The sequence below is a fragment of the Sebastes umbrosus genome, chromosome 10, assembly GCF_015220745.1.
Source record: "Sebastes umbrosus isolate fSebUmb1 chromosome 10, fSebUmb1.pri, whole genome shotgun sequence".
NCBI lineage: Eukaryota > Metazoa > Chordata > Actinopteri > Perciformes > Sebastidae > Sebastes > Sebastes umbrosus.
The window spans coordinates 33,143,147-33,168,261 of NC_051278.1; the positions used below are offsets into that span (position 1 = coordinate 33,143,147).

A 25,115-nucleotide genomic window follows, 5' to 3' on the forward strand; every position below is an offset into this window, starting at 1 on the left:
CCTGATCTGTTGAACAACAACAGAACCTCAAACGTAAATGGCCAATACAAAGTCAATACAATTTCAACACCATCCTCATGTTAAAATACGTATTTTATTAACCCTCATCCTGGGGACCCCAAGAAAAATCTACTGTAAGAAGCAACCATCATAGCACCATGTTAACCTATGTCATCTCAAAACATTATTAGTGTAATTAATGTCATCCTTCAGGAGACATTAATTACACTAATAATGTAGTCTGTGCCAAAACAGAGAACATAAGTAAATCTGTTCTTGATCAGGATAGGCTTTCACTTCAAAAACTGCTTGAGCAATCTTATCCAAAATGTCCATCTTCATGTCTCTGGTTATGCTGATACCTTTCTTGGTCTTTTCATATGCCTCATTGCCTTTGCGTAACTTCAATTCCACATCATAGGAAAGGCTGGAATGGGAAAAGGTGAAGGCCGCTCTGATATACTTCACAGATAGTTCTTGTACTGCATTCATTTCAATCTGAAAGACAAAGGTGACAATTTGCTGGAAATCAGCAAAGCAGGCAGTGGTAGAATAATTAATGATGTGGTTAATTTCGCTCAAACAGGTTCTGGCATATATAACATATCAATTTAATGTAATTGTAAACAGTAGACTGCTCTCTGGAATTGACAGTATTTTGACAAATTTAATACAATATTCTGTCCCATTCATTTCGAAAGTTACAATTTTTAGAATAGCTTATGCAAAGAGTCTGCACAGGGCTCTCCACTCCTCCACTCCGACCTCACAAGCAAACATGGAGGTGCAGAGCCGAAATGGCGGCGCTATCGGTGCTAACAGAGCTAATAGAGCTAACAGTGCTGACAGAGCTAATAGTGTTAACCGGAGAGGGACGGAAGACGGACGGACTTGACTGTGGCCGCTACGGGTGATGGGCATTTGGCCTTGACGGAGGTCTAAACTCGACAAGTGGCTTTCTAGTTAAGACACGAAGCATTCAGTTAACTAACGTATACTTTAGTTCAAACAGCAACGCTACCCGTTACTCACCAACACTACCGTTACTCACCAACACTACCGTTACTCACCAACACCGTCTAGAAGTCACCACAATGTCCCGTTAGCATTAACAGCTTAACGGTTAGCGCAGTTTAGCCGTTGACATGTGGACGCAGCTAACTACCCCTCTAGCTGTAATACTGTACCGACATGTTACCGTAACGTTACAAGATATTAATACCATTCAGACTAACCAGTCAGAAACAACGTCCTCCCTGTTTGAAAGCTTCTTGTCCATACAAGCCTCGCTAGCATTAGCTAGTCGCTAGCTTTAGCTTTAGCTAATGAAGCTAACGTTACTAGTGTTTACGTTAACTGTTGTCATGGTAATGTCTACAGTATCTGTTAATGTATCACACCATATAACTCTGAATAAAAATATGACACAATTCAAACTATATCAAACGAAAAATAAGTTAAACTTACCTGTGTGGAGTCAGACTGGAGCTCCATGAGTCAGACTGCAGCTCCGGTGCAGACAGACTGACTGGGGGGCGGAGTACTTCAAACTTCAACTCTGAAAGTTGTCTTTCCCTCCATTCACAACAAAGACACGAGAGTTATCTGAACTTTCGCCCCTTGTGTTGACTCACAACCGACAGTTTGTGTTCACAACTGAGAGATATAAGTATTATGAACTCACTTAATGGTTTTGACGCCAACTTAATGTCTGATTTGCTGGACTGACTTATATTTTTGACTCAAATGTTAATAACGTATATTTCAAAGTCTTAACAACTTGAAATGCTTTGTCATGCCAACAAATACGAGTTAGAGTTTTTACAGTGTGGCTTTCCTCACTTCTCTTCTCGTGGACTGATTTACTTAAGCTGAAGAGCCAATCAGAGCGATTTCTCCCAACGACGGGCTCCCCCGCCGATTCAACGTGCTGAATCGGCTAAAAAAACTCCGACACGGGCAGATTAGAGCCGACGGTGCGGGACACACCGGAAAACACAAAGCCAACAGACGCTCACCATCAACCGACCGTTGGCTTGTTGTGTCAGGGCCTTAAATGCGACAAACTGGGAGATGACCATCAACACCTGACAATTTAGTGTAATTGGGTAATATTAATTACACAAATGTTATAATGTATCCTTCATTTTTTCTTATATACAAAAACTGCCTTCTAAGGAAGTGAAATACACCAGACCCAGGCAGAATAATCCAGTTAAAATAAAGGAAGTAAAGTTCACAAAAGTAGATAGTACGTGTGGTAAATGTCATGAATATCTCTTTCCATTGTTTTGCTTTACATTTGAACACTATTTCAATATCACCATTAAGGAAAACTTCATTTACAGAGCAACAAACTTCCGCAATAACAAAATAGATGTTTAAAATGTGTCTAGATAAAGATTGTACAAATACCACAATCCTTCTTGCCTATACCGTATGACTTCATTGTTAGACTGATGGAAGGATTCATCCTAAATTATATTGTTAATCAAAATGAAACCTGTGTAAGTTAATCAGTTTACTATCTTGGAAACACAATAGAGAATAGACACCAGCATGGGGGATAGAGTGAGAAAACAGGAATGAAATGTGCTTTAGAGCACTTTTATGGTAACTGAATTCATTCATTCATTCATTCCAGAACCCTACTGAGTCCACAGCAAAGAAGATGCATCAAACATCAAGTGAAGCAGAGCCATGAGTTCTGATATCAAGCAATAATTATGCATATTTAGCTATTCCATTAGAATTGTGTGCCAAAATATCAGTTGAGGCACTTTAAAAACTATGAATAATAGAAGAAAATCTAATAATATTCAGTAAATATGACTCATTGTTGAAACCATCAAACTGTTTTTTTTTTTGCAGTTTTATGACATCTAGAATAAATGCAAGTCATAGTCAGGTTCTTAACTGGTCTGCCTGAATCTGTCTTATTTTACAGTCTTTCACGTGGCAAAAAATAACCATCATTCTATATTATTTATTATTCATATAGATAATTTATGTTCCCTGCATGCCTTTTCTCTTATCGAGACAAAAGACGAGCTGAGACGGACACGGCCGAGAGGAAGAAGACGCTGGGGGTTTCCTCCGACACATTCTGTGGCTGCATTCCCATCAAAAATTCAGCTTACTTAAAATAAATGGGCATGTCATCACAGGAGTGAGAACTCATTTGGTTAGAGCCAGTGTTTGTGGGTCTTTATATGTCCAATTTCAAAAAGAATTTTGATCTTAGAGAGGGAAAAGCACTAACATCATCTTGCTATGACCTCTCTATAACAGAGAATTTCATAAAGCCGCTGTTCACAGCAAGGACTACGGAAATCAGAAGGAGGCTAAAAGAGGGCCGACTATCTAAAACGATCTAAAACTAATGGCAGGTCTACAAAACAATTTGGTAAAAGAGATTATATTAATCTACACAATCACTTCACTTATTATGATTAAGACTGACCGGGCACTGAGTTCAGACACACAGTGACTTATAACTGACACATTTCAATTCATTAGCCTACAACTACACTGAAACTTTCCTATTCAAAGCATTAATCCATTACAACCAAGCCCCCAGGAAGTGCGCCGGTTGTTGATCCCGACTTTCGTAGTGGTCAAACGGTGTACGGCGGTACTGCAACTTCCGTGTCCGTCACGTGATGCCATTGGGCCCAAAATGACTTTTTCCCATAGACTTCCATTGGGAAAGAGACGTCTGTAACTCAGCGGATACTTTTTTTTTTATGTGAATCAACCTCCCAGTACGAACACTCTAATAGTCCTTATTTAAAAAAAAAAAAAAAATGTTAAGTTGTAAAATGCACTAATAGCTGAATCCAGAGTTATTTCCCTTCCTCCATTCATGTGAGTGAGACCCAGACTGAGGCTGGAGCGCAAGCTGTGACGACGGCGTGACGTCGGAACCCCGTGACCGAGTCATGTGACCGAGCGGACGCTACTAAGCGTCTTTGAGATCTTTAAAAGCTCTATATAAGTTTAATCTATTATTATTATTATTACTCCGCCAAGATCCGGGTACTTTTCCAGACAGAAGTCGAGCCAGTTAGGCTTCATGCGCCACTGAGCAACTCTCATAGGAATGACCGGGGCCCCGCCTCCAACGCTGTATCCAGTTCTTTTTAATACATCCATGATTACATCGTCATAGCTCTGTGATAAAAGCCTTGTAATACTCTGTTGATGACTTTTTACATTTAACATAATGTTATCAAAAAGACTTGGTGGAGATTACCACAGGACAAATCCAATACTGTTATTGAGGTAAAATCATTTGAAGAAAATCCTCACACACACCCCGCTACAGACTTACAAAAACAAGTATCATAGTATTGCAGTATATAATAGTGGATGGACTCTTTAAAAACTGGGCTATACTCTTATGACAGTCGGGTGGGTTTGAAGCTCTGATTTTGCTACTTGGCATCAGTTAAATCTGCAACACTAACATACATTACATACATACATGCTCATAAGTACAACTTAGGGTTGTGCAGCGCATCAATAGTGTGCAAAGTTAGGGTGAAAGTTTTTAGAAGAATTTAACGTAAGTTTGACATTTTGGGAAATCCACTTATTTGCTTTTTTGCCGAGGGCGAGATGAGAAGATTGATACCCACACTCATGTTCTTACTATAGAGCTACTACAAGGAACTTTCATTTTGTGTTGATTTTGGCAGCCCTTGTGGACAAAAGCGTCAGTGTTTCCGAGCACCAGACTCCTTCAGAAACCTAATTTTTCTGCAGCAGGGTCTGACGATCTTCCCCGCTCAGTCCTGGTTCTGGTCCTCCCGTGCCTCCCTTCCCTCCAGCGGGCCCAGCAATACAGCCTGAACCTCGAAGAAGGAGCGCCTGCTCCGGAGTTCAGAGCTCTCCATCTCCTGCCGGAGCTCCGACTGAAGGCAGCTTGTCGCTGCCAGAGGCCCCGCTGGAGTCTGAGCTGAAGGAGTCTGAGCTAAAGGAGTTTCTGGTGAACCAGGATGATTTCCTCTGATTTTGCACTGAATTGGACATGATGGCACTGATGAAAGCATTCAAAATAACATATAGACATCTTTTCGCTGATGGTCTCGTTTATTGAAGTAGGTCACATAGAGGCATCAGTATTAAATTGAAAACGGTTTCATAATCAGTTAAAGTTCCTCACAGTAACCTTAACTGTGGAATCTGGAGTTGACTAGCTTAGCTTAGTTTAGCATAAAAACTGGAAGCAGAGGGAAACAGCTAGCTTGGCTCTTTTCAAAGGTCAAAAGCACCTACCAGCACATCAGCTTATCCATTAACACACTTTATCACATTTGTTTAATCCCAAAATGTAAAAAATGACAAGTTATGGCTTCTTCCAGTCTTTATGCTAAGCTAAGCTAATTGACTTCCAGCTCTAGCACCATATGATGCAGACACGGAGAGTGGCATTGATCTCCTCATCCAACCCTGAAAGAAAGTGAACAGACGTCAAACTATTCCACTGAAATCATATGTTGTGAGTTTGTAGGTAAACAGTAGGTTTGTTTTAAAGAGAGAAGAAAGTGTTGAAAGTGAGTTGATGCTTTTGTCTTTTTCTGAACACAAACTGGTGGATTATGAGCTGTAGTCTGGAATAATATGCATGACAGCTCCAGATTACACTTTGAGTCCCGTTATGTGGAGTTAAAGGTTTGAATCTTTGAATGTTACACAACAGTTTTAACCACAACTGTTTACAATAAATTCATACAATTGAAAACGTTGTTAGCCTGCTCTGACTTTTAATAATGCTAACAACAATGAGGTGCTGTTTGTCATGTTAACAGGCTATTATTTATGTGATTCAACCAAACTAAACTCGCATGTCAAATATTGATTTTCTTCAACAGATGATAGTTGAATTGTTTTCTTTGAGGTTACTTATGGTGAAATATTTTCATGTTAGCCAAAATAAACTGCTGTTTCGCTTCACCAACAATAGAGGAATGACAGAATTGGTAATATTTGTAAAGTATATTTTAAACTTTGATTTTTAATGACACAAATTATAAATCTGAAGCTTAAATTTGTTTAGTTTTTTCGTTGGAGGTACTGTAATCTCTCATTCTGTTACACTGTAAATGTACAATCCTCTTTGTAGTGGGGCAGCGAAGCTGAAATATTCAGAACAATTGTGAATTTTTGCGATACATTTGGTACAGATGTAGGTTTATATCGCGGCTAGTTAGCAATACAACCCAAAGTTCTACCAAGTTCAGTATCACTTTAACTGTGATTAGAGGTTACTGGAGACCCAGAACTTTGTCCAGCGATATCTCTCGTCAATTTTACTGCTAATGAAAAGATAAATGCACCAATGGAAAGCTGAAGATCTTGCCGTAAAGGTGCATTGGTTGTCATTCTATCATGAAGGCAAAGGGGTCGAGGAGAGGGAGGGGGGGGGGGGAGGTTTGACCCTGAAGTGACCATGCTCCTTTTATTTGGTTTTCATGTATTTCACAGGTTAAAGCTTTTAAAAAGCATCCTTAAAAAATAAAGAGATGAAAAAAACATGTCTGTGATCTTCTGAAAACATCTGATCGAATCAGCTTGAACAAACCTTGGAAATCACCAAGAGTCATAAAATCAGTTTCTGCAATATTTAGGAGTATTTAGCACCATTTAGTGGCCATTTTGAAAAATGGCTGCCACGCCCCGATATCTATATCTTTTATATCTTACCATATAAACCTACAACTGTGCCAAATGGGTTGCTTTTATTGCAAAATGCACAATTGTTACGCTTAACTGCCCCGCTATTTAGTTTCTTTGCATTTGACAGTATCTAACAAGAACAGAGCCAGATCTTTATTATTACATCAGTCAAAAATGAAATCGGTTTCAGCTAAAGATCTCATTTTGTGCCACTATTTGAATGCGGCCCAACAACAAAAATACAGTATGGAATGTGGAGGGTATTTCCACCTACGTTTTTTTTTTTTTTACCACCACCATTAATGGTTACTAAAATGGGATGTAGGTGCACTCTAAAACTCAGAGACAAGATCCTTGAAAGCAATATGAAGTTCTGTTCTGTAACATTTATAAGCAAAGGTCCAAACAGTGATAGAAACACAAGAAACCTTTTACAGTACTGCACTACCACTTCATTACATATACCCTAATATTATTAAAGTCATTACCTTTGATTGCTACTGAGAAGCATGCAGCACTGTGCCTTCAGAATGTTGCCCATTACTCTTTTTACAGGCCTGCAGTGAGAAAATTACTACTTTGAAACAATTTGAACGCAGAACTATTTTTGTGGTCAGCTCTAGAAAGCTGCCTAGTTGTAAATCCTTACAATATATATATATATATATATATATATGCACAAATTATATTGCAATGTTTAGATTCTTAAGAAAGAGGACAGTTTGGTGTTTGGTTTATGTAATATGCACATGCCTCTATGTTCACACACGTCAAGTGATGAGAAATGTAACTATTTTAAGCACAATGGGAACTCTTTGTTATGAACTGTGACATACTGTACTATTCCTAATAAATATTTGATACATACCTGTACCCTGTTTGTTCTCTGTGGGGAATGCATGGCACCATATAGCATCCATTCATCTGTCAGTCTGTGTTTCAGCTCCCCTGCCGCTGATAAGGGCACTGTACTGAGAAAGTGCGACTCAGCAGGTGTATTCTCCTGCTGATCTTCTTGCGTCAGGTAAACCTCACAGTTTTTGTGCTCATTTAAGAGGATTCCTCGCTGACCCCCAGCTCACATTGATCCTACTTAGGTACCACAGAGGTGATAATCCGAGGACAGAAATCAACTAATGGAGACACTCGAGGCTCACCACAAACAACGGACTCCAGATTACACGGTTCTTTTATTCACCGCGGATGGAGATGCTAATTCCAGACTGTGCAGGTAAGACAGTTCACTGATTGAAAAGCTGAACATACCAACCTTGGGAACAGTCAATCATTGTGGCGCAACAGTAAACAACCAGAGGACCAACGTGAGAGTTTTATGTTAATGATGAATCAGTCACCTCTGACTTAAAATTCACTCGTTCTTAAACTAATCTCCTTTGAAGCCGTACCCCACAGCTGTTGGCTCTCCTCACTGTGCACTGTGAATAATAAGAGGATCACATTGTTTTTGCCACATCACACTTTCTGAGCTCAAAAGACAACACGTAAGCTTTTTAGAGCAGCTTTCCTATACTTCCTGGCACATGGAGTTTGTCTTTAGAAACTGGTGACACACTAGTCATCCCTACTGGATTACGAAGTCAATAATTTATTGTGATCTGAAATGTCAGCCCATTCGCCCAGCATTTCGTGAAATAGTCATGAAATGTAATGTATTGATTCGTGTACATAGACACAAATTTCACATTTCTTTTTTGATGGTAAGCATGAAATTAACTTGTATGTAATCCACGTAATTGTGAACCGGGAAGGATAGAGAGCAGCAAACGGCGCATAAGCAGGAGGTCGGGGTGGATGGGTGGGTCAAAAAAAACTAAAGACACAGGACTATCACCCGGGAGACCGTGTTCGTGTCCCGTGTGAAACCACAAGTCAAAGTTGATTAATTTGTCATGGAACTTCCGTACTTAAATTCCAGCACCTCCGGACTTATTTAAACCCAAACCACGATATTTCCCTAAAGCTAATTAAGTCGTTTTTTTGTCACATAACTTCCGTACTTAAGTTACGCTACTTCCAGTGTTATCTTAACCCAATCCGCGATCTTTTCCTGAACCTAAGTAGTTACAGTATGTCACGTAACTTCCAAACTTAAGTTACACTACTTCCGGTCTTATATTAACCCAAACCGCGATCTTTCCTGAACCTAACTAAGTAGTTTTTGTCTCGTAACTTCCGTACTTAAGTTACGCCACTTCTGGTCTTATATTAACCCAAACCGCGATCTTTTCCTGAACCTAAATAAGTAGCTTTTGCCATGTTACTTCCGTACTTAAGTTACGCCACTTCCGGTCTTATATTAACCCAAACCACGATCTTTTCCTGAACCTAACTAAGTAGTTTTTGTTGCGTACCTTGCATACTTAAGTTACGCCACTTCCGGTGTTATTTTAACCCAAACTGTGGTCTTTTCTTAAACATACCCAAGTAATTTGCTGCCTAACCATCTATCTATCTATCTATTCTTAAACCTAACTACAGAGTTTTATTTTGAAAAGGCTGGAGAGGAAATTGAGACATGCTGCTGGACATACGTAGGAAAACTCACAAAAATACATCGTTGAAAGTCGTGTTGACCGTCATGAAAAAAAGGGGAATTTCCTGTTTATGTACACGAATCAAATAGATGAAATTTCGTGACTATTTCACGAACTGCCGTGAGACTGTGTTGTAAATGTAAATGAAAACGCTTTTAAGATGGCTAACTGCGGCTCATTGGTCAAAGGACACACACACAGCTGGAACAGTGAAACAGTGAATGACTCATTACATCAGGTACTGTGTGGTTATCCATTAGAACATGGATGCATATTTATAATAATACAACTTGAAATACAAGGTTTTAATCCAAACTGAGGTATTGTACATGTTGACATTTGGAGATACAGTACGATGCATTATATAACAACACATTAGCACAAAACAAACGGATTGTTGTTTTTTTACATCCTTACTAAATAATAGCTTTCAATAGCTTCAGCAATAGACCTCCTAATATTAGTGGGATTCTCCCTCACCCAAATGACATCTGTAAGGGAAAATAATGACATTGATCAGGTTCCTGCTGCTCTATTCAGTCCTCTGTGCCTTTTGTCTCCCTTTGAATACACAAATGCTTTTGTGGCGAGCTAAAGGAGGACGGTAAATATGAGATTAACATATCTCCGGTATACCGCACCACTGAGCAATACCTTATCAGAGCCATATAACCAAGACACATTCAGGTCCATATTTTCTTTATGGTTTTTTTAGAATATCAGTGATTCAGTGAAGCTAATTAGGTAGAAAACACGCCTCAACAATGCCAAGGCTCCGATACAAGTCTGTCCTGCATTTCATTCTACTACAGCTTGTGTGCACTTACATTTTCCACAAAGTAGGAAACTCTCCTTAGAGAGAAACAGCACTGATCCTTAAAGTCTTGGCTTACAGACACATTTTGCCTGCTCTTGCAGGTTGTGAAAAGTGGCTGCTCAGCTGCACTTCAGCCAGGTTTGGACGGGTTCTGTGGCTGCCAGCCAGGATCGCCACAGAGACTCTGGCTGGTGAGGACAAGGCACCGGACTCAGCAGGTTGCTCTGGCCGTTCGGTAGCAGGGATTCTCGCTCCGATACAAAGTCAAGGTGACTCACGGTGGGTGAGAAGTCCACTCAAGTCCAATCTGAGCAAAGCAGTAGAGGAAAGCCAGCATGGGCGGGGCAACGGTAGACCAGCCTAGAATGAAAAGAAAACCAATATACTCATCTGTAACAGGAAATATTCAGACTGCTTTGCACTGATGCTATCTACTATAAAGTAAGGCTGTCAAAGATATTAATGTGTTAACGCAGATTTGTTTTAATGCTACTAATTTCTTTAACGCATTAACACAACTTGTGATTTTTAGGTTGTAGCGGGTTCAGTTTTAAAAAGTGAAGATACTGATATCATGAAAGTACTAAACCTAAAGAATCCGTTGGTACCATGTCATACTAGCTCGTCGTGAAGGAGGCGAAATAAAACTCCAAACTTGCGCTAACTTTTGGTGAGGAAAAACAGTCATGGCCATTTTCAAAGAGGTCCCTTGACCTCTGACCTCCAGATATGTGCATGTAAATGGGTTCTCTGGGTACCCACGAGTCTCCCCTTTACAGATATGCCCACTTTATGATAATCACATGCAGCTGTCAGTGTCTGACACACTGACAGCTGTTGTTGCCTGTTGGGCTGCAATTTGCCATGTTATGATTTGAACATATTGTTTTATGCTAAATGCAGTACCTGTGAGGGTTTCTGGACAATATCTGTCATTGTTTTGTGTTGGTAATTGATTTACAATAATAAATATGTACATACATTTGCAAAAAGCAAACATATTTACCCACTCCCATGTTGATAAGAGTATTAAAAACTTGACAAATCTCCCTTTAAGGGCCATTTTGAAAAAAATGTGTGATTAATTTGTGATTAATCGCGATTACCTATGGACAATCATGGGATTAATCGCGATTAAATATTTGAATCAATTGAAATCCCTGATAATGTATAAAGACTTGTATTCTTGTACAAAAGCTAGAGAGACAGAGTAGTAGGTAGTTTGGTTAATTCTCTGTGCTGTACTGTGTTGTGTTACTCTCTTTTTCTATTTATAGCAGCATCTTGGAGGGTCGAGCACGCAGGTAAGGACGGCTGTCTGCACCTCCTCCCCAACTGGCTTGCCTCCAGATTATCACAGTAACCTGCACCTGCACCCACAATGCGTTTCAATGGTCTATTCTTTTCCATTCATGTCAAAATCTAATTCACATACACACGGGCTGCTTCGTGCACAGCTGTACTGTCCGTTTCCTGTATGCGGAAGAGAAAGGTTACACGGGCTGAGGGTGGAAAAGACGGATTTTTGCTGATAAATATTTGTATGCTATGCTGAAGTGAAGTTTGCACAACAGAAACATTGCGTATGCAGAAAATTAGCATAATTTCCAGTAAAAGCCAGCTAATTATTAATGTTGATTTATTCACATTAGTCATGCTCATGTACAATTTGAAATCTGATGTATTTCTGACATCTAAATCAATCATGCAAGGCCTTTTAGCTTGGGACCCTGCATGAACCATGAGCAAGATTTAGTGTTCCAGCGTTTTGTATTTTCATTAAAGCCCTCAGTGTGAAATATATTCTCCAACCAGTAATCGGAGCTTTGCTGTTACTGACTTCAAACTAACAGAGTGAAAGCAGACCTTAAAGGAAGCACACCACTAGTCAAACCGTCTACCGTATATAAGAAGTGGACGTAGTCACCGTGACGTCACCCATTGGTTTGTGGACTGCCGTTTTGAAGCCTCGAGTTCGTCGTTTCAGCCATCGCCTTCTTGGTTTTGCAACCAGAAGTGACACGAGAGGGTGGAGCTAAGTATAACTGGTATGCTGGTAAAGGCAAGAGGTACCAGAGGTAGACCTAAATCAATGTCCTACTAAGTACAAGTAGTTATTTTACTGATATTATACTTAAAGGGCCAGTGTGTAGCATTTCAGGGGCTCTATTAGCAGAAATGGAATATAATATTCATAACTATGTTTTCATAAGTGTATAAACACCTGAAACTAAGAATTATTGTGTTTTCGTTATCTTAGAATGAGGAAAATATAGATTTTTTTAAGACGGGTCGATAGTCGCATAAACTAGTCGATTTGTTTTATAATTTAATGACTATTCAAAAATCGAAAATCATGACCCATCCCTATTATTATGGTAAGGACGGTCTCTGAGCGAAATGAACGGTGTTATCAGTTTTGCACTCGGCGGCTCACGTTACCGCAGCCTTGGAAAGGGAGGAGTGAGCGGAGGGGTACTCAGTTGGTTGCAATCTGCAACCACACCACTAGATGGCACCAAATCCTACACACTGTTCCTTTAAACAGACATAAAACACCATTCAAAAGTCTACTGGAGTAAAACAAACAGACTTCATTCAAACTATTATAATTGAATGTAAAGATTCATATTTTTCAATTAATACTACACGCTATGTCTACTGGTATGTTACAATTTGAACAACTCTCTATGTCACTCAGCACTATGTCTTCAGATTAATCTTACATTGGGACTATTTGGAGGCATGTGAAGACAACAAACACACCTCCTCAGTCAACATATACGACTATAGATACAGTGTGATTAGGAATTTCTTTTTGTTTCACCAGAGGTCAAAGAGTGCAATTACGCTACTGCCTGGACCAGTAAAAATCCCAGACAGGCTGATTTAAAAGCATTGATCTCATGTTAATGAAGCAAACCACAACTCCCCCTTGGTGTTTTATTGTGCAGACACAAGGAAAGGCTTCAGGCATTTCTGGTGGATCCATCACATTTCAATTTCAAGTACAAAAACACAAGTACACTAGCAACAAGACGATGAAGTGGTTTGTTCAATAGTCAATTTAAACATTTTAAGTAAGCATCAGGCAGTGCCATGTTTGATCTTCATTTTTAGTATTTCAATGGTCCGAATGAACTTCTATAAAAGGCAAACTGAGAATCTCACTTTAGTTTCTAGGTCTGAATAATTCACAACAGAAATGGTATTTTAAAACACCCTGCTCTTATTTTTAGGTTTCTCTTAACTTATTTACACCAAGTCTACTAGAAGAAGCATAATGTTACATACAATTCGTGGTGAGCCCGCCCGGCTTCCAACTATTGTCACAATAAAGCTTAACTGGTGACTGGAATATTGGTCAGGCTGCTTAGCTGGACTTGAAGAAGCCCACAGACTGTGTGACATTAACAGAACATAAATGCTAATGTTGTTCTGGGTCTGCTGGATGTGTAAATAGGCAACTGTTTGCTAGCAAATAACACTAACACCAACTTTATAAGATAATGTCATTGTTATGCTTACAGCTTGTTTCACTGCCCCAAAGTGGCCAAAACAAGTAAATTAAAACTGCAGTAGGCACAATGTTTTTGGCATCATTGGGCAAAAATCCCATAATAACCTTTCAGCATATTGTAATTCAAGTGTTCTGAGAGAAAACTAGACTTCTGCTCCTCCTCATGGCTCTGTTTTCAGACTTTAGAACATCTAGCCTGTGACGGGAGACTTTGACCAATCACAGGTCATTTCAGAGAGAGAGAGAGAGAGAGAGAGAGAGAGAGAGAGATAGCGTTCTTATTGGCTGTTCATTCAACGGAGGCAGCTGTCAATCACTTGCAACTCCAATCAAACGGTCAAAATAGGCAGCGCTGATAAAATATGAATCAATATTCTGTTACTGTAATGACTATTTCTCGAGTAAAATGTTTTCAGAAACATCTTGTAGTGCACGGCTGTAAAATGAGAAAGTGTGCTCCAGCTGGTCGGCGGTGCTTGGTATTTCCCCAACTGATCTCAACATGGTGGCCGGGTTACAAACTTTCTCATTTTATAGCTAAACAGTACACTACAAGATGATTCTGAAAACATTTGAGGAGAGAAATAGGCATTAATGTAACAGAATATTGATTCATATTTGATCAGCGCTGCCTAGTTTGACCTTTTGATCGGAGTTTGCGAGTCATTGACACCTCCTGAGAAACAACAAGGCTCCAGCTCAGCTCTGATTGGTTGTTTTCCTCCGGTCTGTGAAATCTTGCAGATGCCGTTAGGAGCACCGGAGGACACAGAGGCACATGATTTTTTTCAGATTACCTCTCTCATGCACTACTGTCAGGATATAGTGACTAACTTTTTTTAATCATGTTTTCTCCAACTTGCCTACCTCAGCTTTAATGCTACATCAAACTATACATTTTAATTCAGCATTAATTAACAGTTCTTGTCAATACATTTATATTAATATATTATATGATCAAGTATCAGTGCTGAGCTCTCAGCTCTGACTCTGCGCCCAACCCAGCGGCAAGTGTAGCTCAGACTGCTTATCATGAGTAGACAGGCTTTCAGGAGGGCCTGCCATCTTGCTTTAGGTACCAAATGAGCCAAATGAAGACACGGGGAGCAAAACAGGGACTGGCACAACCACGGAGCAGATGTCTCTCCGCTGGGGACAGTTTGCCCATACAGATGCAAAAAATGCCCCGGTACGACCTCTTCTTAAAACACACTTTTATAGTCTTTCCGTGATCCTTACCTTCCCTCACCATTTGTTTTATGTTTGATTGTAATTGTTATGTTTTGTTTTATTTTATGTTGTATTACTTGAATTTGATTATAGTTTTATGGATTTTTATGTAGCGCTATTGTTGTTGTTTTTATGATTAACAACTTCATGCTTTGGAAAGGTGCTGTATAAATAAAGTTTATTAATATAGCCCTATTGTTTTGGAAAGATGCTATATAAATAAAGTTTATTCATATAACAACATTGTTTTGGAAAGGGGCTTTATAAATACAGTTTATTCATATAACAACATTGTTTTGGAAAGGGGCTTTATAAATACAGTTTATTCATATAACAACATTGTTTTGGAAAGATGCTGGATAAATAAAGTTTATTTATATAACACCATTGTTTTGGAAAAGTGCTATATAAATACAGTTTATTCATATAACAACATTGTTTTGGAAAGGTGCTATATACTATAAATACACTTTATTCATATAACAACATTGTTTTGGAAAGGTGCTATATACTATAAATACACGTTATTCATATAACAACATTGTTTTGGAAAGGTGCTACATACTATAAATACACTTTATTTATATAACAACATTGTTTTGGAAAAGTGCTATATTACGTTTATTATTATTATTAATATTATTATTAATACTGTTATTATAACTAGAGCCTCAACATCCATTGAAATCACTGCTAAATATACATACCTACTGAGCAGCAGCATTTTTGAATATTTTATTTCTGATTTGATATGGCCTCTCTCTGACATATTGTCTTTAGCTGCTGCCACTACTAGAGGAGAAGGTGAAATGTCCCACGATGCAACTAAACAGTCAAATTAAAAGAGCACATGACTGATACAGCACTCCACAACGGAAACAAATATAGAAATGTCAGCTCAAACAATCCTGAGAGAATAAACGGCACATAGAAATCCTATTGATTGAGTGTTGTGGAAGACAATTTACCTTGAATGAAGACGCGCTTCCAGAAGATTCTGCCAACATGTATCCCCCCGAGGAACACCAGATTAGAGAGGATGAGCATGGCAGTGGAGAAGGCGGACAGTAGGGCGATGCAGCGCCTTTCCATCGCCGCAGAGATATACCGCTCCTGGGAAATCAGTAAATAAATAAGTCAATTGCAGGAGAGCCACGAGAGATTTTCATCATAAATCTGAGAAACAAAGAGCAGCAGAGCACCTGGTGCTAATGAACCGTGTGGCCATAAACTAGGAGGATTACACTGCCTGCCATCTTTATTACTATTCCAAGAACATGAACCTTCTCCCAAAGCTAGAGGCCAAAGAAGCAAGATGAACGTGTTAGAAACAGACTTTTACTCCCAGGAATGTTGCCCGTTAACTGTACATGTCAATTAGATATGACAGGATCCAACCAGTTGGTCTCCAGTCTGCCCTTACTGTAGCAGCTGAAGCATTATCTCTTATTAAATCAGATTACATGACCCCTTTATTTCTAGCTACAGGAAAGATTTCATCATGTTAACTGGAAATCCAATTGATGGAATAACCAGGGAATTATATCTATGTACAATTTTAATCCCTTTGAACATCCTTTTTTTTTTTTTTTTTGCACTGTCAGAACTAAATTGAATTTCAAACTTACAACAATGGAGTGAATAACGGATGAGGCAAAGAGAGACTTCAGTCCATTTTCCACCACAACTCCGGCCCAATTCATCAGGGCCCAGTACTGTAAGTAGTCATGGCCGCCATGCCAGAGGCAGACGAATCCAAACGCGAGGCCAGTTGATAACATTTTGTAAAGATGACCATGCCGTGAACCTCCCAGTGGTACATAGATGTATCTGGAAGACAAGTTCATAACAGGAAAAAAATCATCTAAACACAATCAGATTATAAAATGTTACAGCTCTTTAACCCTCTGAAACCCAAAATAGACCCATTTTTGTCTTTTTTTAGGGGGTACAGGGGGTCTTTAGGGGGAGATAGGAGGTCAGCAGTTCATGTCACATAGAAGTGGTTGATACAATTTCTAACACAGATTTGGTGCTAAATTTAACCACTTTTTACAACTGGAGAATTGATAAAAATGATCAATAATCCCTCCAGAATACTAAGACTTGAGGAACTAAAGACACCATAGAAAAAGCCATGCTGTGATTTGGTTTCTGCAAGAACAAGCAATTGGATGGTGTTCTGGAAACTTCTCAGAAGCCCCTTTATTGTCAATCTAGCTAGGAAAGCCATCCATCCTCTGAATACTCTAGGTCTCTTGTTTGATCCATCCATCCCCTGAATGCTCTAGGTCTCTCGTTTGATCCATCATCCTCTGAATGCTCTAGGTCTCTAGTTTGATCCATCATCCTCTGAATGCTCTAGGTCTCTAGTTTGATCCATCATCCTCTGAATGCTCTAGGTCTCTCGTTTGATCCATCATCCTCTGAATGCTCTAGGTCTCTAGTCTGATCCATCCATCCTCTGAATGCTCTAGGTCTCTAGTTTGATCCATCCATCCTCTGAATGCTCTAGGTCTCTAGTTTGATCCATCCATCCTCTGAATGCTCTAGGTCTCTAGTCTGATCCATCCATCCTCTGAATGCTCTAGGTCTCTAGTTTGATCCATCCATCCTCTGAATACTCTAGGTCTCTAGTTTGATCCATCAACCACTAAATGCTCTAGGTCTCTAGTCTGATCCATCCATCCTCTGAATGCTCTAGGTCTCTAGTTTGATCCATCCAGCCTCTGAATGCTCCAGGTCTCTAGTTTGATCCATCATCCTCTGAATACTCTAGGTCTCTAGTCTGATCCATCCTCTGAATGCTCTAGGTCTCTAGTTTGATGCATCCATCCTCTGAATGCTCTAGGTCTCTAGTTTGATCCATCCATCCTCTGAATGCACTAGGTCTCTAGTTTGATCCATCCATCCTCTGAATGCTCTAGGTCTTTAGTTTGATCCATCCATCCTCTGAATGCTCTAGGTCTCTAGTTTGATCCATCCATCCTCTGAATGCTCTAGGTCTCTAGTTTGATCCATCCATCCTCTGAATGCTCTAGGTCTCTAGTTTGATCCATCCATCCTCTGAATGCACTAGGTCTGTAGTTTGATCCATCCATCCACTGAATGCTCTAGGTCTCTAGTTTGATCCATCCAGCCTCTGAATGCTCTAGGTCTCTAGTTTGATCCATCATCCTCTGAATGCTCTAGGTCTCTAGTCTGATCCATCCTCTGAATGCTCTAGGTCTCTAGTTTGATCCATCCATCCTCTGAATGCTCTAGGTCTCTAGTTTGATCCATCCATCCTCTGAATGCTCTAGGTCTCTAGTCTGATCCATCCATCCTCTGAATGCTCTAGGTCTCTAGTTTGATCCATCCATCCTCTGAATACTCTAGGTCTCTAGTTTGATCCATCAACCACTAAATGCTCTAGGTCTCTAGTCTGATCCATCCATCCTCTGAATGCTCTAGGTCTCTAGTTTGATCCATCCAGCCTCTGAATGCTCCAGGTCTCTAGTTTGATCCATCATCCTCTGAATACTCTAGGTCTCTAGTCTGATCCATCCTCTGAATGCTCTAGGTCTCTAGTTTGATGCATCCATCCTCTGAATGCTCTAGGTCTCTAGTTTGATCCATCCATCCTCTGAATGCACTAGGTCTCTAGTTTGATCCATCCATCCTCTGAATGCTCTAGGTCTTTAGTTTGATCCATCCATCCTCTGAATGCTCTAGGACTCTAGTTTGATCCATCCATCCTCTGAATGCTCTAGGTCTCTAGTTTGATCCATCCATCCTCTGAATGCTCTAGGTCTCTAGTTTGATCCATCCATCCTCTGAATGCACTAGGTCTGTAGTTTGATCCATCCATCCACTGAATGCTCTAGGTCTCTAGTTTGATCCATCCAGCCTCTGAATGCTCTAGGTCTCTAGTTTGATCCATCATCCTCTGAATGCTCTAGGTCTCTAGTCTGATCCATCCTCTGAATGCTCTAGGTCTCTAGTTTGATGCATCCATCCTCTGAATGCTTTAGGTCTCTAGTTTGATCTATCCATCTATCCATCTTCTGTTCTGAATGCTCTAGGTCTCTAATCTGATCCATCCATCCTCTGAATGCTCTAGGTCTCTAGTTTGATCCATCCATCCTCTGAATGCACTAGGTCTCTAGTTTTATCCATCCATCCTCTGAATGCTCTAGGTCTTTAGTTTGATCCATCCATCCTCTGAATGCTCTAGGTCTCTAGTTTGATCCATCCATCCTCTGAATGCTCTAGGTCTCTAGTTTGATCCATCCATCCTCTGAATGCTCTAGGTCTCTAGTCTGATCCATCCATCCTATGAATGCTCTAGGTGTCTAGTTTGATCCATCCATCCTCTGAATGCTCTAGGTCTCTAGTTTGATGCATCCATCCTCTGAATGCATTAGGTCTCTAGTTTGATTCATCCATCCATCTTCTGTTCTGAATGCTCTAGGTCTCTAATCTGACCCATCCATCCTCTGAATGCTCTAGGTCTCTAGTTTGATCAATTCATCCTCTGAATGCTCTAGGTCTCTAGTTTGATCCATCCATCCTCTGAATGCTCTAGGTCTCTAGTCTGATCCATCATCCTCTGAATGCTCTAGGTCTCTAGTTTGATCCATCATCCTCTGAATGCTCTAGGTCTCTAGTTTGATCCATCCATCCTCTGAATGCTCTAGGTCTCTAGTTTGATCCATCCATCCTCTGAATGCTCTAGGTCTCTAGTTTGAAGCTGTAAAGTTTCATGAGGCTGTGATTATCCTAGAGGTCACAACCGGTCATTCAGGCAAAAAACGATCTCACTACAATGAAATGAAATGGAAATGAAATGGCTCCTATGGAGACTAACATCATTACACATGAATACAGTTGGGCTCATTGGATCCACCAGAGTCTCAGCTTTACAGTGATACTCAATTTATGGAATTCAAGACTGTTTAGGGACCCCAGTATGCAGAAATATTCAAACACAAAAATAACACATTTATAGTACATTAAAAAAACTGCATTTTTTTTTGCCCCAAACTGCATGTGATTATCATAAAGTGGGCGTGGCTGTAAAGGGGAGACTCGTGGGTACCCATAGAACCCATTTACATTCACATATCTGGAGGTCAGAGGTCAATGGATTCCTCAGGTTTTCTAGTTTGATATCTCCACCTTCACTCCAGCTCTAAAACATGCTCCAGCCTCTGAAAGACAGTAAAGTCTGTCTCAGGGGATTAAAAGAGATTATAACCTGTCCAACACAAAGAGAACAGTCAATAAATGGTGATAATAAGAGAGATCTTTTGAAAGGACAGGACACAGATACACTGCAGCCAGTGAACAGTGCTGATGTAAGGGGGTTGAAAATGGCCCCACAATGCACCAATGAATTACAAAGAAAACACCTGTCACACAAATGATCATGTCATGTTCATTGGTTTTTAATCAAATAAGCGTGGCTCTGACGTCCAGTGCAAAAATAGAAGCACTTTGGGGAAAAATCAATCCTACTAAGTTGTTAATAATAATAATGTAATTGGGTTAATGATTCCAAAGGGGTTTCTATGATTCGCACCAAAACCTTGACATACATTTAACCCACTTTCTATGTCAAATTGCCTTTTTTTTCAGCTAGCTCTTGACTTGGTTGGGTAAGGTCTGATTTCAACATTTTGGTTAAAACAAATATCTCGCACATAATGCATGCATGGCTTCAATGAGATTACACTTCATGTGATGTCAAAATAGCAGCTGTATATTCATGCAATAGCCCACATGGTGTGAGTAACATCCCATCAATCAGTAAAGATTATGGTGCATGCCGTGAAGAAAAATGGTCTCAGATATTGTGAGGACCTGGTCTGTCCCGGAGGTACCGAGAGTCTCAACATGCTACATCACTCCAACACGCATAGAAACAAGCAGCGCGCTCCGTCTAGTGTTGCTGAGCTGGAAACTAATTATCTCGGCCACCCTGTGGATAATCAATGTTCCTGAAAGATGAGCCAGCATTTTGTGAGCCTTAAATAGAGTAGCCAGCTTGGCCATATTGGAGGATGAAAGGAGGTGCAAAGCAGATGGAGAGGAATCAGAGTGTTAGAGCAAGAGCAAACTGAATACCAAAACACACAGAGTGCCCATCCGTCTATTTCAATTCATTAGAAGTGGACAGATTCTAAACAGATGTTGATGAAAATATGATAATCTTGAGATATACATTACTGCAATACCCGGGTAATCAGTGTGTTATGTAACACCTGACAACTGCAAACAGATGGTGCAGACAACATGCATACAAGGTTCAGAGAAAGACAGTGAGAATTAGACTGTTGGCAGCTACTATTGTTGGTTTCTGTGCTCCTCTTACGGAGACACACAGTGTACTTGATCTTTCTTGCTTTAACTTAAGGCTGCACGATTATGGCCAAAATGACGATTATTTTGATCAATATTTAGGTCACGATTATTTATGGATTTTAGGGACAAAATATTTTTATTGCAATTACACATTTACATAAGCAGAACGCTGCTTTGACTTCCATGTTGTGCTACATACGTTAAAACATTCTTAATGTTATCCTTTTACTTTGTTAATGTCATTTATATTGGTTATTTGCATAAAAACACATCATTCAAATTAGGTAAGGAAATAAATAATTGCATTTTTATATTAAATATTTGCTTTGATTAAAAAAAAAAAATGGCATTAGTAGTAATTATATTATAAGCTGCTTAGAGCTAGTGTTAGGAAGTTAACCCCTTAAAACCCTGACGGCCCGCTGTCGGGCCAGGATGCTATTCTGTCCATCAGAATAGCGTACCTTGTTATGCTAGCGTGTCGGGAAGAATGCTAAATAACGCTACGAAGTTATGCTAAATTTTGGTGAGGAAAAACGGGCATGTCCATTTTCAAAGGGGTCCCTGGACCTCTGACCTCAAGATATGTGAATGAAAATGGGTTCTATGGGTACCCACGAGTCTCCCCTTTATAGACATGCCTCTAAAGTGGAGAGTCATGGGTAACCATAGAACTTTATGATAATCACATGCAGTTTTTTGAATGCAGTATAAATGTGTTATTGTCTCCTATTCTAAAATGGTGTATTTAAATATTTCTGCTTACTGGGGTCCCTAAACAGTCTTGGAATTACATAAATTGGGTATCACTGTAAAGCTGAGACTCTGGTGGATCCAATGAGCCCAACTGTATTCATGTGTGATGATGTTAGTCCCCATAGGAGACATTTCATTGACCTCGCTGTATAAAATGACCTGTGGTGACCTCTAGGATAATCACAGCCTCATGAAACTTTACAGCCACAAACTAGAGACCTAGAGCATTCAGAGGATGGATGGATCAAACTAGAGACCTAGAGCATTCAGAGGATGGATGGATGGATGGATGGATCAAACTAGACACCTAGAGCATTCATAGGATGGATGGATCAGACTAGAGACCTAGAGCATTCAGAGGATGGATGGATCAAACTAGAGACCTAGAGCATTCAGAGGATGGATGGATCAAACTAGAGACCTAGAGCATTCAGAGGATGATGGATCAAACTAGAGACCTAGAGCATTCAGAGGATGATGGATCAAACTAGAGACCTAGAGCATTCAGAGGATGGATGGATCAAACTAGAGACCTAGAGCTTTCAGAGGATGGATGGATCAGACTAGAGACCTAGAGCATTCAGAGGATGGATGGCTTTCCTAGCTAGATTGACAATAAGGGGGTTTCTGAGCAGTTCCAAGAACAGAAGTGCTCGCCATCCAATCGCGAAAAATGCAATTCTTGCAGAAATCTCCAAATGTCAAAAGCTTTTGAACCCAAATCACAGCATGGCTTCTTATATGGTGTTCCTCAAGGTCTTGGTTTCTTAATGTGGTATTTTGGAGGGATTATTGATCATTTTTAGCAATTCTCCAGGGGTAAAAAAATTGTGAAATTTAGCATCAAATGGTAGCAACCGAAAAATTGCTGCAATTGCTGCTTATGAGACATAATAGAGCATGGGGATGGCCATCATATACTTCTATTGTAATGCTCTAAGCCCTTATACACTTTCACAATTTATTTGAATTGTTTATTTCTGATTTATGACTTGAACAACTTGACACACAGTGCTGAGCTGCCTAGCTCTCCAATTCATCTCCAGGTTCCCAGCTTTCAGATGATGTACACAAACAAAATAAAGAAGAAAAAAAAGGCAAAACCGGGCAACTATTTTCCACCAGGATTTGTGATCAAATGCTCCTCCTCATATGTAGCAGCAATAACTCAATCAAACATGCAGTTTGAGCTCTTTTGTTGGTTGCTAACTATAAAACAGAGAGCCTGAGACACAGTGGCATACAGACAGCGAGAGCGTAATGGAATGGTGAAGAATGAGCCACTTAGCTGCCCAGGGAGACGGGGTGTCGTGTAGAGTACATCATTCAACACCTACGCACTCATCTAGCGCTCTTTATACAATTTCAACAGAATTTCTGAACTGCATTAAAACCTCTTTAAAAGCACTTTCACGGGAAGGAACGCCGGGGCATTGTGTCATGGGTATCATTTTGCATCTGCAGTAGGATAATTGCCAGTGATACCATTAAGAAGAAGAAAACAATTTCCAATGGACACGGCTTAAAATGGAAACATGCATTTGCAATTTAAATGCTTGTATCTTTAGCAAATGAATTGGAGCCTCTTTAGCAGTCTGATATGCCACATTTCATTCTAAGCTCATCTTTAACATCTGAGAAGCAGGTGTACAGTACATGCACGCCATCATACGTGTCAGCACACAAACTAATTAGCAAACAACAACCAAGACAAGGGAACATTTTCACAGAATATCAGCGTGTTTCCTGACAACCGTGTAACTGTAGCGTCGCCTTAAATGTAGCAACCCGCATCTACCAAGTGGACCGTGACCTCCCAATAGGCTGCATTCAGCCAAGTGTGCATCATTAAAAAAGCAGACAAACTAATAATGTGTGTTGTCCAAAGTACAAGTGAGCAGACACATAATGCTGCCATTACATATGTACATATTAAACAAGGAGGCATTTCTCCAGGGTGCGGGAACAGTAACACAACAGAAGAACTATTCACCAACAACATCCGACCTCATAATCATGAGAAGCCTCCATGCAAATGCAGCATTCTTGTCCATTATGATGAGACACGCGGGCAGGCAGCTGTAAAATGACAACCTTTTTTAAAGGTTATTCAACTGACAAGTTCAATGCCCTGCAGGAAATGACCTCTTTACAGTAAGTGTGCAATAAATCACACATACAGTATGATTAAAAACATACAGTATGATTAAACACATACAGTATGATTAAAAACATACAGTATGATTAAACAGCTACAGTACGATTAAACAGCTACAGTATGATTAAACAGCTACAGTACGATTAAACAGCTACAGTACGATTAAACAGCTACAGTATGATTAAACAGCTACAGTACGATTAAACAGCTACAGTACGATTAAACAGCTACAGTATGATTAAACACATACAGTATGATTAAACACATACAGTATGATTAAAAACATGGCACGCTGCTCCAAATATAAGGCAACACAACCTATAGATAGATATAAAGCTGAATACATGTAAATAGCTATAGGTAGACAGAGAGAGATAAGACAGATAAAATAGACAGACAGATAGATCGACAGATATTGAATCTGTCCGTCTATCTATCCATCTATCTATCTATCTATCTATCTATCTATCTATCCGTCCGTCAGATAGATAGATAGATAGATATCTAATCTGTCCGTCTATCTATCTATTTATCTATTTATCTGTCTCATAGACAGAAATCAAATCTGTTCATCCGTCAGTCCGTCCAGACACATAGATAGATGGATGGAAGGAAGGATGACAGACAGATAGCCAGATTAGACAGACAGACAGACAGACAGATTAGACAGACAGACAGACAGACAGACAGACAGACAGACAGACATTCTAGAGTTATTATTTGATTTAGATGACATTTCACATTTCCAGTAAGCATTAACATGTGAATTAGTCCGTCCAGCGCTCATGAAGTGCCTCTTACCTGATGAGCCATCGATACAGGCCCTCGTCAAAGTGCCTGAGAGTGAACAAAACACAAAAGAGAAGAAATTAATATTGAGTCACAAATTTACATAATAATATAGCGCTGGGTAAGAAAAAGCTGAGCACGGGGCTTAATATGCACTACGTATGATGGATTCGTGTCTGCGTGCGCACTCTTTGTCATTAGGAAGATTAGAAACCGTGTTGGGGTATTTTTCATCCTGCATGTAGACTGGAGCTGTTGTGTGAA

The 25,115-nt window shown here is 39.8% G+C and overlaps 1 protein-coding gene across 3 annotated transcripts in view; it reads right to left on the bottom strand.

Annotated features, from left to right (window-relative positions):
* Nucleotides 1-9,475: 9,475 nt before the first annotated feature.
* Nucleotides 9,476-25,115, bottom strand: part of hhat (hedgehog acyltransferase) — a 31,623-nt gene continuing 15,983 nt past the window's right edge. For 2 of the 3 annotated variants that reach the window (XM_037781892.1, XM_037781894.1), the window contains exons 9-12: nt 24,864-24,899; nt 16,432-16,633; nt 15,772-15,916; nt 10,328-10,413 (exon numbers count right to left, since the gene is read on the bottom strand). In XM_037781892.1, the coding sequence (XP_037637820.1) occupies nt 10,328-10,413; nt 15,772-15,916; nt 16,432-16,633; nt 24,864-24,899 (469 nt within the window). Of the gene's footprint in view, nt 10,414-15,771; nt 15,917-16,431; nt 16,634-24,863; nt 24,900-25,115 lie in introns of all 3 variants that reach the window. The other variant, XM_037781893.1, reaches the window with a different exon arrangement.